The 13,576-nt window shown below is 45.6% G+C and overlaps 1 protein-coding gene across 4 annotated transcripts; it reads right to left on the bottom strand.

Annotated features, from left to right (window-relative positions):
• Positions 1–342: 342 nt before the first annotated feature.
• LOC142017206 (taste receptor type 2 member 40-like) lies at positions 343–13,494 on the bottom strand. Of its 4 annotated transcripts, none has more exons than XR_012646487.1 (3): positions 13,341–13,494; positions 6,101–6,240; positions 343–3,459 (listed from the first exon to the last, which is right to left on the bottom strand). XR_012646487.1 is itself a non-coding variant. In XM_075001975.1 (3 exons), the coding sequence occupies exon 1, from the start codon at positions 7,834–7,836 to the stop codon at positions 6,922–6,924; it is 915 nt and encodes a 304-aa protein (XP_074858076.1). In that variant the 5' UTR covers positions 7,837–9,869; the 3' UTR covers positions 343–2,882; positions 3,311–3,459; positions 6,101–6,921. The 4 variants fall into 4 exon arrangements, 3 of the variants coding, with proteins under 3 accessions (XP_074858076.1, XP_074858066.1, XP_074858084.1); XM_075001975.1 differs by lacking the exon at positions 13,341–13,494 and having other exon boundaries at positions 343–2,882; positions 3,311–3,459; positions 6,101–9,869; XM_075001965.1 differs by lacking the exon at positions 13,341–13,494 and having other exon boundaries at positions 6,101–9,869.
• Between the last annotated feature and the right edge of the window lie 82 nt (positions 13,495–13,576).

Below are 13,576 nucleotides of genomic sequence, written 5' to 3'. Positions count from 1 at the left end.
CTGTCATATCCTGGGTTTTCTCTACCTGGCATCCCCACCTGGCGGTGAGCCTGGGCTATTCCCTGACGCTTTCCCAACATGATCAGTCTCCATTGTCTGGTATCCCATTGCATCATCCTGAGGGCAAAGCTCAGACTTTCACTCTGCTGATTCAGTACAGCAGGCTGTGTTCCTCACTAGGGATAAGGCTGTGTTGACTGGGCTTACTGATTAATATCCCAACCCCAACTATTTAAAAGCAACGAAACATTGCATATAAAACCTGATTTTGTGGATAGCAAGCTAAGCAAAGGTCTCGCAACAAAGAATGCAATTGATGTCCAGTTCAATAAGTAGGGTAAATCCAGTACATCAATCCTCATTTTATTAGCCAGTGGGGTATTTACTCTCCAGATTAAGGGGATCAAATGCCTTTGAGGTAACTGAAGTGAACGTCATCAAATCTTTCATACATTCCAAGTGTTGAAGCACAAGACTCCTCTGTGTTTAGGCGGCTAACACACAGCTTTATTGAATTCAATAAAGCAACAGATGAGCCAAACTGGACACTGGTAAAACCAGCTCCAGCAAGGCTGCTTGATGCAGCTAACTCTAGTATTTTATACACTTACACAAACAAGTCCAGTGCAAGAGGCAATTAGTTAGAGAAACATAAATCATTTTCAGAGAGAAATCTTATCAGCAAGGAGGAACACGTGTCAGGGAGTAGGAGCCCCAAATCCAAACACTTCATTAACGTGTTCCATCGAGCTCATCGTCCCTGCCATTCCCAAACAGGTGAGGAAAAGTTCAAGCTCTTGTGTACATGCAGAAATAAGAAATGTGAAATGGCTTCTGTATAAGACGGCTTCCACAACTCCCCCCTTTTACCCTTAAAAAGGCTAACTCAGAAGCCATATTATGGATATATTTCCATTAAGGCATTCATATACATGTCTTCTTCTTTTCCGTGTTCATCGGGCCTTAAAATCATTAGCTCCATTTCCCTATTGGTAAGGACCTGTTTCGTATTTTTCAGAGCACAGGAAAGAAAACAGTTGATTAAAAAGAAACAGAAATAAACACAAAAGAATTTTGCCAATACTAAGGCTATTCCTTGCAAAATCCAAGTTCCCACATGTCCAATCCAACCTCCCAACCAACCCCAGAGGGTCCAACTTTCCTTCTGTTTGGGCTCACCACAGCTTTTTCAATTTTTGAGGTGCCTTCCTTTATTTCCTTGCCAGTGTCCATAATATACACACAGCATTCCTTTCCCACCACAGCACAAACCCCGCCCTTACTCTCTCGGATGTAATCTAGGGCCACCCAGTTCTGGAGGACCATTTGCCTATCTTCTCGTAATTCTTTATCAATGGCTCGGAGGGCTTTGGTTGTGGTGTTGGCTACATTTTCAAAAGCTTCCTCCAGCCTCCGGATCTCCTTTATCGCAAAGGCCACACACAAACCTGGGGTCATGATTCCCCAATACCATTCCATGTTCATTATCTCTCAGTAGTTTCGGACCCTACTACCGGGAAGGCGGTCTACTATACGAATGGCTGGGAAGGCTGCCCCAATACAGCAGGTTCCACTCCAATTTATGGGCAGGGTTTTATATGCCCTTTGGCCACATATGAAATAATGGCCAACCTGAGCTCTTAAGGCGTTATTGCATTGGGGTTTCATCATCCACTGCAAATAGTACCCAAAGATGTCAAGGTTGGCAGGGCCTTTATCTTATACCGAACCCCATTCTGGACAACGCTTATCTCACACCTGCTTTTCCCCACCCGGGCTCCTGTGCCATTGCACCTCCAACAATATTCTCCAACTGAAGTTATGGCTAAACGGACATAGCCTAGGCCATTAAACCCTTTATCATACCATGTGTCATTCTGGCCCAATTCATCAAACCACGTGCCATTCATCTGAGTGTTATTTAGTGGGACTGGAATCATTGGGGCACCTCCTTCTCAATATACAAGGCTGTGAGCACATATCCAATAATCCGTGGCATTAAATTCTTGGGAAACTTAGTCCATTAAAAGCATAAACATGTTTGAGCCATATAGGCTATAGATACTAGGTATTAAAAACAGGATTAAATATAAGTTCAGCAGGATTTGTTTTGCCAGCCCCATACGGGCTGTTCTTTAGGATTTCATAGCTTTCTTCACCTATCACTGGCAGGTTTCCTGGGCCACAGCTGGTACCTTAGTCTTGGTCCCTCCGGTTCATCTACTTCTGGGCCTGTATTGCTGGTACCAGGCCTGCGCTGATCCTCGTCTACTTCTGGACCTGGGTTTCCGGTACCAGGTCTGCAGCGCTCCTCTTCAGGACCTGCCTCTATAGGAGCTGGAACCAGTTTGCAGTGGGAGGCGTGGATCCAGGTGGGCAGTCCCTCGCACTTCACAGCAGTATGGGGGGCGGGGTCAAAAGCACTGGTAGGGACCCTTCCACCTCGGTTTAAAGGCAGTTTTTGCTGGTGGATCGTCACACAAACCCAATTTCCTGGTTGTGGCTTATGGCACAGCTCAGTTGGGGCCTCCTGGAAAGCGTCCTTAACCTGTGAGTGATAGGACTGCACACTCCTCAGAAGCTTCTGACAATACTTAACTATTCTTCCTTTGACAAGTGTGGTATTAGCCTGGTCAATCTCCAGGCTGGTCAGCAGTCTCATAGGTTGGCCACACACAATCTCATAGGAATGAAGTCCAGTTGTTTCGGTTAGTAGTGGCTCTCATGATCATTAGGGCAATCGGGAAAGCTTCTACCCAAGTTAAACCAGAGTTCTCACATATTTTTGTGAGCTTATTCTTTACAATCCCTTTTCTTTTTTTAGGGTTTTTTTTTTAAACACTGATTCCCACACTCTCCAGGTGCCGCAGCCAATGTTCTGCCTGTTGGATAGAGTAGTACTTTGTCAAATTTGGAATAATTTGTCCAGTGAAGTGAATTTCTCCTCTATCACTGGAGATCACAAAGGGTCTTCCCCAGGATGGGATATCATGATTTAAAAGTCTTTTTGCTGCTGTGATGGCGTCAGCTTTCCTGCATGGATAAGCTTCTACCCATCCCAAGAGCAAACAAACAATAACCAGCACATATTCAAAAGATTTACATTTGGGTAGTTGAATGAAGTTAATTTGTAAATTCAGGAACGCTCCTAAAAGGCGGAGATCTGGTTGCCAGAACTGCCTTCACACGTTTGCCCATGTTGTGGGCTTGGCAGACAGGGCAAGCCAGACAGTTGTCTTGGCCCACTTGTGAGAATATGGGAGCAAACCAGTTTTGTTTGAACAGCAGTAACCATCCCCCCTTTGCTTACATGAGCCACGCCGTGGTGCATGCAAGAAAGATAAGGGAGAAGGACCCTGGGCACAACCAGGCGGCCATCCAGGGAGCGCCAAATGTGGTCAGGATGCAAAAGGCATTTATCCAATCTCCAGGTGGTCTCTTCCGAGTTTCGGGCCTGATCTTGGAATAGCGCAATACCAATAAGAGTTACAATAGGAGACTGGGAGTCTGTAAAAATAGGAAATAGCGAAGGGGCCCAAGAGGGGAAAGGGCTGCAGCCCTAGCTGCTGAGTTAGCCAAGGCATTTCCACGTGTAACTTCATCATGAGCAGCCTGATGAGCAGCACACTTAGTAACTGCAACAGTTACTGGTAACTGCAAGGTGTTTAATAAGGCACCAACATTCGGACCATTTTTTAAATTTGTGAACCCATGTGTATTTTTGTTTTCTTACCAATATAGACAACTTAACAATGCTATTAATAAGACAAGCAGAAACAAAATACAAAACCACACTCTTCATTTTGAGAGGAGATTCATGAAGTTTTAGGTTCTTCTTCAGTAACTATCAGTTTTTTCTGTGTTTCTGAAAGACAAAAGAACAATCTTCTATCCCTCCCCCCGCCCTTTGTGAGTGGCACATTACATCTTAAAAATACAGATTACATCTTAAAATATTCCATTTACAAATATGCTTAGTTCTTTTTAAACTCTGCAAGTAACTTTGAATTTTCTCCAGACTCTTCAGAGTTAGTGATTTACTCTTTCCCTCAAATCACACGCTTCCTCCCTCAAAAATGAAAACTTTTGTTGTTCAGATTTTACAATTTGAAGCTGTTATTACAGGGATCTGACTTTCCCTTTGGCTTTTATTACTTCCCTTTCTTAAAAGACGATCATATACATTGCACCTTATTACCGGGTCACTCATATTAAGTGCATTCATTTTTATTAAACACCCGTTGCACTACTCTAACTAATTTTACAGTTGCTGTACGCAGCTTACATTCCCTTATATACATTTGGGGCAATTTAATCCCAATAGAAACCCTTTATCTTCTTTTAGCAAGTTTTACTGAATTATGGAGATTTGAATTTGATTATTTCTTTAGAACTGGCCAAATCTGGGCTACTGTAGGAGCTTTGGGTCTTCATGAGGACCCCATATTTTAGTAAATCTTGGATTAACTATAAAGCTGAGAGCTGTTGGCAGATCGGTATTAAATCCTTCTTCTAACTTGTATATTTGGTTTACCAGACCCTGCAGATCCCCGTTGTCCTGCTGGGCATAACCCTCACCAGGAGATTTCAAGTACATCTCACCCATTATTTCTATATCTTAATGTTACCTCTATAATTTACTTAACTTTATAACAGAAGAGAAAATTTTAACTCTGTGAGCTTATTTAGGTTTTACACAACTTTTGTTCTCTGATATTGGAAGGTGTCCACATCGGAAGGCGTCCCCTCCTTATGGAAACACCAGCAAGACAGACAAAAACAGATAGACAGATAAAATTACCCCAGACCACTCAAAAGCAAAGAAGCTCCAAACACAAATGGATGAGGAGTGCAGATCAGTACAGATTCGAATTGCCAGACACTTGGGAATACAAAACCAAAACAGCTCTTTGTTGCTGCAAGGGCAAATTATCAGATTCTGACACAAATGCATGTTAGCAAGATAATTAATTTAAACAAAACTCCATGACAGATACACACATACCGCAACATAAATGCTTGCATGACTACACCCTGTACCACAAAGTTACGGAGTTGAAAAAAAGAACTTGAACTAACAGCTTTCAGAGTTGGGCAGTTTCTTCAAGGTCTTATTGTCTGAGCTTTTGTCCAAACTGCTGTTTCTCACAGCCCAGATGCAACTACTCCGATATTCGTTACTCCCAATAACTTGTGTTTGAGAAATTTTTGCTACCTTTTGATTCTAATGCCCTCCGGAGAGAAATAATTTGTTTTCTTAGTCAAGTGTACCCTCCGGAGGAAATTGCTTCTCAGGATCATTTCTCGTATACTAACTCCATTTATCTAAAAACCTGCAAGTACGTTCTCCATAAAGAGGGTACATAAAAAAAGCTGGACTGCATTTAGAGGGTTCTGGAATTCCTATAGACTGACCGATCTACATGACTTATTTTCTCCCTGTGAGGCACCGAACCGGAGTTCACCTGGCTCACAGGGTGCGAGGCACTGAACCGAAGTTCACCTGGCTTGCAAGATCTTTCCTCCCCCTTCTTCTCCCTGTGAGGCACCAAACTGGAGTTCACCTGACTCACAGGGTGTGAGGCACTGGGTCGAAGTCCACCTGGCTCGTGAGGTGTGAAATAGTGGACCAAAGCCCACATGGCTCGTGGGGGGGGGGTCCTGGCTCCCGCTCCCACTCCAGCCCAGCAGGGCGCCTGCGTCCTGGCGCCTGGAGATGGCCTGGCGGGAGTTAAGTCTGCCCGGGCTTGGGGATATCTTTAAAGGTTAGTCTTACTTCCAAAAATAAACAGAGGGAGGCAACAAAGCTTCCCACAGTTCCGTGTGCCAAAAGAGAGTAGTGTCATCACACCAGTTTTCAGTGTCCAAACACGGAGGGTCCAGCGCATGGCTGCCTCACGAGACACATCGGTGTGCCCTTTTGCAACTGCGACATACAAGACAGGCCTAATAGACAAAGACAGACACAAATAAACAAACAAACAAAGAATGTCAGGTGCTCCACAGAGGTGGAACCTGTAGCTCCCCTCATCCCGACAGCCGGCCACCACTCCAGTCCCAAGCCCCTGCCAGGAGATTTCTTAACGGGTATCCCCCTTACCTTTTATTGTGCGCACATTGAGAGGCTTGGAAGTGGGGTGTCGGTCCCTCCGTCCAGGCAAGTGGCACGTTGGGATCTCAGTGGAACCTCCAGATTGTTGAAGCACAAGACTTCTCTGTGTTTTGGCGGCTAACAAACAGCTTTATTGAATTCAATAAGGCAACAGATGAGCCAAACCGGACACTGGTAAAACCAGGTCTAGCGAGGCTGCTTGGTGCAGCTAACTCTAGTATTTTATACACTTACACAAACAAAGCCCAGTGCCAGAGGCAATTAGTTAGAGAAACATAAATCATTTTCAGAGAGAAAACCGTTATCAGCAAGGAGGAACAGGTGTCAGGGAGTAGGAGCCCCAAATCCAAACAGTTTATTAATGCGTTCCATAGAGCTCATCCTCCCTGCCGTTCCCAAATAGGTGAGGAAAAGTTCAACCTCTTGTGTACATGCAGAAATAAGAAATGTGAAATGGCTTCTATATAAGATGGCTTCCACAAAAGCTTCCTGTGCTAACTCCTGGTCTCCTTACAGCTTGTTAACACTGCATTCCAGTCCACATCTCTGAGACTCTTACTTGCAGTTACAGGCATTTGACGCTGACATTCAGGAGCAGCTAATTACTACAAACTTGGAAAAAGACTGGAAAACACCCCTCCTTCAAGTTCTGAGAACATGACCTAGTGGCAGCCTCAAGAGGCAAAACTTTGACTGAAGATGAGAAAACATGATGGAGTAAAAAGGATGGAAAGGAAAGAAACTATCAAACCTGTGCAAACAGTTCCATTTCCATTTTCCAATCTCCTCTCTTGTTAGCACAACTGGGGTTATGAAGCTTCTTTCAGGTGGCACTTTGGTGGACTCACAATCCTTACTGATCCCTGCCTCAGTTTTGGATTCAGCAAAATCAAGATTACAGAGTGTCCAGAAGGATACGCTGCCATCACGATTGCATTGATCCAGGGCTTAGAAGAGATAGGATTAAAATAGTAAATAACTGATGACATCAGTGCCACATAATAGGAGAAGTAGAAGACAACAAAAGAGATCTGAGATTTAATGACAACAACATGAGCCTTGGTCTGTGGGTCCAGGAAATTAGTAATTTCTCTTTGCATCCTCCTGGTGTGTTGCCACAGAGAAGTGATTAACAAGGTGGTTGAAACCATAAATATGAGGAAGGGAATGAATGGTCCTAGTAAATGCACAATAAACACGTAGTGAGTTGAGAAATCCAACTTTCTGCCTTGATGGGAATCTGTCAAAAGAGTCTTATTTGAGCCACAAATTTTGTAATTCAAGAACACTAATGGGACAGAAGCCCCGAAGGACACAAATAGGGAACCTAAGAGAAGCCACGGCACCAGTGAAGAGATTCTCTGCTTCATCCAGAGGAAGAGGAGCTGGGAGAAAGTGGCGATCTTCACACAATAGAAGACACTCAGCCATGTGGCAAACCAGAGACAAAGATAATTTAGAAATACCATCAGAGGAAAAATCATTTGAAACACATTACAATTCTCTAGAAAGTGTAGGAAGATGAAGCTTTCTACTGTTATTACACACTGGCATAGAAATCTGGAGATGCCCAGACTTCCCAGGATCATATCACACGAGGTCAGTTTGCTGCCTTTGATCCAGTCAATGCAAATCACAGCTGTGATTAATCCATTCCCCATAATACCCACGATACACTCAATCACTAAGATAATCAGAGCTGAGATGACATACGCAGATGACATGTTTCAGTTCACAGTTGGCACCTTTTGAATTCTTTTCCAGAATTTCTAGGAGAAATTGCTCAAGAGACCAGGTCTCACTGCAGTGCAATCAGCTGGCGTGTGGTTGGCACATTCACACACCTTCTGCTTTTGTATGTTAGAGCAGGAACACACCTGATGATAAGATAAGGGCTATTTTCACATGTTGATAGGGAGGCAGCTGTATTTAGGATGATGCAAATTTCAGGTAGATTCTATTACTGATTTTCCTTTCTGCTCACATAGATTTGAATATGCACATCTCATGTGTTTTTATGAAATTGAGATGACTTTTTCTGTATGTAACCCTTCTGCCAGAAGGAGTCGGCAGCAACCAGGGCCAGGTTCAATATCTAGGAGTTCTTTTTCATCCGTCTCACACAGAACTTCCTCGAGCCCCTACCCATTAGCCTGGGAAATTCACACACACACACACACCCCGGCCACCTCAGAGAGGCAATGCTTCCCCATTCGCAAGCGCAGAATCTGAGTGTAGAAAAGAAACTTTTAATGAAAAAAAGGCAAAGTCATATGGCATAAGCTTAGAAAACACCACACCCAGAGTTCATAACCAATCCTCAAGTAACTGTCCCAGCTCAAATGGATTGAGCAGTGTGTCCCTTGCGTCTCAAGCTCGCTAGTCAGCCAATCCACACACCCAAACTTTCTTCGCTCCCCTCTTTTCAAATGCCCCACTTACTACTCGGTCCAGTCCGTGTAGGCCCTGACACATCACCCTGATTCATTCCCTCACTGAACCTGAGGCAATGCCCTCTTTACGCTGGTCCAGCATTCCGCTTGCTCCCTGCCAGCTGCCCCACCGGCCAGCCGCCTGTCGCACCTGCCATCCTCCCACTAATCCTCCTGCCAATCACACCATCCATCTGCCCATGGTCACACCGTCCGTCCACCTGCTACTCCTCCTACCGGCCAGCCACTGGTCATGCCGTCCGCTGCTGTCTTGTGAGTTTTGCTGTAGGCAAAACCCTGTGATTCCAGCTCATAGTGGCTTTCAGCGCTAGGCCTAGCCACATCATCTCAGTATCCACCAAGGTGGATTCTTACAGAATAACTATAGACCCATCTTTAGGTCTACCTGCAAACAGTTGGGGATGGAGGGAACTAGTCAAACCACTCTTAGAGCTGTATAGCCAAAAGGCTTCCATGCAGCTCCTTCAACCACTATGCCTCCCCGTTTCACACACACATACAATACTTTAAGGGTGGGGGGAGCCCTCTGTAATCCATATCTTACACAGTAGTGGGGACTGCCTTGTGCCCCCACAACTTCAAGCATTGTTGAGACTCCGCAATTCTTACACTGTGTGATAGCATAAATGGTGACTTTACAACAACGTTGTTCACAATAGACAAAACGTCATTGCTTTGCCTGCTCCCATCAGGCTTTGTTTACAAGGTATTATATACGCACACTTTGTATTGTCATGCAAATGATCTCCGCAAAACACATTCCCCAGTTCCTTCAGAAGTATTGAGCTCCTGCTGGCACATTCTTTACACGTACTACTGCATGTTTGGAGTCTGGAAGTCAGACATCTGGGTAGCAGATCAGGAAGGAAATAGTTATCCGGAAACCCAACATTGAGAAGGACTGAATGCAACTAGTAAAGATATCACAAGATACTGACAGAGGTCTTGGTTTCTGTTGCTTTTATTTGGCTATTTCAGCTTTTATTGTCTGTTCATGGCCATTGAGCTTATCTGTATTGTATAAAATACTTTGTTGAACATGGGGAGGAAACACAAGGCGAATGTTTAGTAATTAACATAGGACTCTTTGACAATTCAGTGAAACAGCAGATAACAAGACTAAAATGAAAAAGAAAGACCAGAATGAATACCTGTGGACAGATGGATGTTTTCTATCCTCATTAAAGAAGATGAATTGCGTGAGGTTTATTTACAAAGACTACAACATGCTAAATAGTCTCAGATTGGTAGCTGTGTTCATCTGCAGCTTCACAAATAACAAGCAGTTCACTACCACCTTAGAAAATAACACATTTATAAGCTCATAAGTTTTCATAAGCATCTGAGGAAGTGGGTTTTACCAATGAAAGCTCACAACCTAGTAAATTTCTTAGTCTCTAAGGTGCTACAGGAGTGCTTGTTATTTGTAAAGACCAATGACTATGCTGTTTAAAAAAAAAAAAAAAAAAAAAGGAGCTGGTACTTAGCCAATTCCCTGGCCACCGTCCTCCCCCGCCAATCCCATGGCTGGGGCTGATGAGATGCTGGTACTCAGTACTGGCAAGTACCTGCACAAAAAAAGCATGGGTAAAGACTACAACAGTACATGCCAGGGTCTGAACGAGCTGTCTCCTGCCAGCTATTGGTCAACGATGGGAAAGATTTCAGGAGCAGATACTTGTAAAGAGCAAAGGTGAGCAACAGTTTTAAGTCCAGCCCCACTTTTCATCCCTGCAATTAGAAAGGCTGTGCAAACTGTCTAATATAATCCAAACGCACAAGAGATTTTGGTTATGTTCATATGAAAAAAAAAATTTGGCATGTGTAAGAAAATAACTCTGGTTCCATAGCTGTTAATTAATGGAATAAATTGCCCAGAGGGGTTGTAGAATCTCCACCATTGGAGATATTTAAAACAAATTAGAAAACTACCTAACCGGGATGATATAGTTGGTGTTTGGTCCTGTCATGAGGGCAGGGAACTGGACTTGATGACCACTTGAAGTCCCTTCCAGTTCTAGTGTTCGATGATTCCATGTAGAATATATAAAACTTAATTATTCAATATAAGAATGTGAACACACATACATAAAAACAATAACACATTGCAATATTTTAATGAAATGGATGAGCCTGAGACCAAGTAGCAAGGATATCCATCCTGGGTGTTTTTCCATACTGGACTCCTTTGGTCCCATTTTTCCTCTGTTCTTACAGTAATAGATAAGATACACTAAAGATAACATTTAGCTGTAGAGTGAAATGAGACTACGGCCCAGTCTATCTGGCTTGGAAAAATTGATTTAAGATACACAACTATATGAATTTCATAGCTGGAGGTGATGCATCCAAAACAGATTTTTCTGCTGTTGACTTCCCTTACTCTTTGCAAGGAGTACCAGGGTTGACAGTGAAGCCTGAATGGTTCAATTTACTGTGGCCTCACTACATGCTAAATTGAACCCCAAGAGATCAACCACCACTGTGTTGCTCTTCCGTCAGCATAGATGTGCCCTCAAAAAAAACTTCCACATCATTGACTTTTATCCAGCCTGCTTGGCAAGCCAGAAAATTCCTTTTAAAAACAAACACACACATTTTGTTTTCCTCTCGCTTTGCTCATTGACAAGTAAGGTGCTTGTTATTTAAACAACTTAATTGTAACTAGTTGGTTGGAGAAAATTGCCTATAGGCAATAAACTTGGGAGAGTGTGACAGAGTGAGGGCAGGAGCTGGGGCGGGGAGCTGAGGGTTTGGGGAGGCCGAGAAGCAGTATTGCGGTGCGGGGGTGGGCTGTGGCCGGGAGCGGAGGAGTGCAGGAGCTGGGAGGGTGGAGAAGCTTAGTGGAAGGGGTTGGGTTGGTGTGGTGCAGGTAGGGAGTGGGAGTAAGGGCAGAGCTTTTGGTGTGTGAAAGGGTCTGGGCAAGGCTGGAGGTGCAAATGTCAAACTAGTGGTTTTGTTGAAGGGGAGATTCAAGGCAGGGGGTGGAAGGTAGCCAAGTGAGGTCAGTAAGCAGGGGGTCGAAGGCAGAGAGTTCAAGGCAGGGGGTGGGTGGTCACAGAGCAGAGGCTTTCAGCTGGGTGCTGGGAGGTCTCAGGGGGTGGTCACTGCACGGAAGGTGGAGCTGGTCCATAGGGGGCAGGGCTGCACTGCCAGGCCCTAGCATCTCATTGTGGGGGTCTGAGTCAAGGTTCCCGGTCGCAGCATCTCTGAGGCGAGGACTGGGCTGGGCGAGGCTGTGCAGGGCTGGCTTCTGCAGTCCCAGCCATAGCTCCTGGCTGGGAGCTACCTTCCCACACTGCAGGGGAGGCTGGGGCTGGGCTCCTTGGAGGAGGAGGGGGTCCTCCCTAACCTCAGCATGAACTGTGGGGGATGAGGGTCCAGGACAGGGCTGGGCCTCTTTTCCCCAGCCCTGGCACAGCAGCGTCAGTGGACCAGGATCAAGGCCACAGCTCTTTCCTAACTCTTGGCACAGCAGGAGTGTGGGGTCTGGAGCCATCACTTTTTCACTGGCCCCAGCAGAGCAGCAGCAGGATAAACAGGCTGGGGGCCAGAGCCATGGCTTTTTTCCCTGGCCCCAGCACAGCAGCAGCATGGAGTCTTGGCCCAGGGCTGTTTTTGCCAGCTCAGGGGAGAGCGGCTGGGAAGAGGACCTGCCCGGGGTTGGGGTGGTTTTCCCAGCACCAGCATGAGCTTGGGGTGGGGGTGGGGAACAGCAAGGGCAGGGTTTATGGCTGCAGCTTGCTGGGGAGGCTAATTGTGTGGGGGAATTGCAGGGGGGCATTGTAGTTGAGTGCTGGAGTAGGGTAGAGGGGCGCTTACCTCTTCTGGAAGGGTGAAAATCACTGTCGCCAAGTGGCCACTATTTTCCTGCTGCAGCAGGCCTTCTAGTGATCACTCTGCAGTGTGGCTATTCTCTGCACTCACTGCCCCAGTGGTGAGTCTGAATTATGTCATCCTCCCTCTTGGTGTCCCTCCCTTTCCATGGGCTGGGAAATCCTGGGATTTTGGGCATTTCCCACTTTCCAGGCACAACCAAACCCTGACCTCAGTTTAAATTAGGGTTATAGGAAGCTCCACACTAAATTTCTTGGTTGTAGCTCTTATGGTTTAACAGACATTCTTGAACAAACGTAGCACTGACAGAGACTCTAAAATATATACAGTAGTAGATTTTTCAGAACTATACTGCCTCTTTCCCACATCCTGTAAGTGCTTTAGAAGTCTCCAGCCTACACCAACACACACAGGGCTAGATGCTGCTTTAATTTATTTTGGTGTATGTCCAGTCACTAGTAAAATCAATCAAAGCAGCTACTCTCAATTTCCCACACTGTTCAGGAGAGCAGACAGTGGGTGGCGGCTTAATTTCCCCATCATTTTATCACTGTCACCAGGGGCCTGGGCCTGCAAACCCTTTCTCATCCAGGCAAGTGAGTTTTCAAATTGCCACCAAAGGGTTTGCAGCATCTGAACCTTCCTTTCTGAAACCTCTTTCCATAAACATTATACCCTTGTCAGTTGTTCCACATAACCCACTTTTCTAAAGCACGCTCAACAGCAGAGCTGGGCCGCTCCTCCATCAAACACAGTTAATTCTGTGCACACACGGTCCCTGGACTCATAGAACATTAGAACTGGAAGGGACCTGGAGAGGTCATCAAGCCCAGTCCCCTGCCCTCTCAGCAGGAGCAAGCACCATCTAGACCATCCCTGACAGACCTCGCGCTAACCTGCTCCTCAAGACCTCCAGCCATGGAGATTCCACAACCTACCTGTTGAGCCCAGGATCCTGTCCTCCCACAGTGGCCCAGGCCAGGTGCCCCGAGGCAGGGAACAGAGGTAGGTGCAATGCTCCTGCCAGCAAATTCATAAGCTACTTGCCAAAAAACCGAGTTAGCCGGTGTCTGAGCAGCCCCTGGAAAGTGGGGGTGGATTCACTCACACACACACTGCTGGGATTGCACTGAGCATGCTCAGTCCCACCGCTGAGCGCTGCCCCCCTCCTCCC

The sequence above is a fragment of the Carettochelys insculpta genome, chromosome 1, assembly GCF_033958435.1.
Source record: "Carettochelys insculpta isolate YL-2023 chromosome 1, ASM3395843v1, whole genome shotgun sequence".
Classification (NCBI taxonomy): Eukaryota; Metazoa; Chordata; order Testudines; family Carettochelyidae; genus Carettochelys; species Carettochelys insculpta.
The sequence above is the reverse complement of the archived record's forward strand: the minus strand, read 5'-3'. Positions and strand labels throughout refer to the sequence as shown.

Coding starts and splice junctions, on each gene's coding strand:
- LOC142017206 (XM_075001965.1), bottom strand. CDS start 7,836: ATGTCATCTGCGTATGTCATCTCAGCTCTGATTATCTTAGTGATTGAG.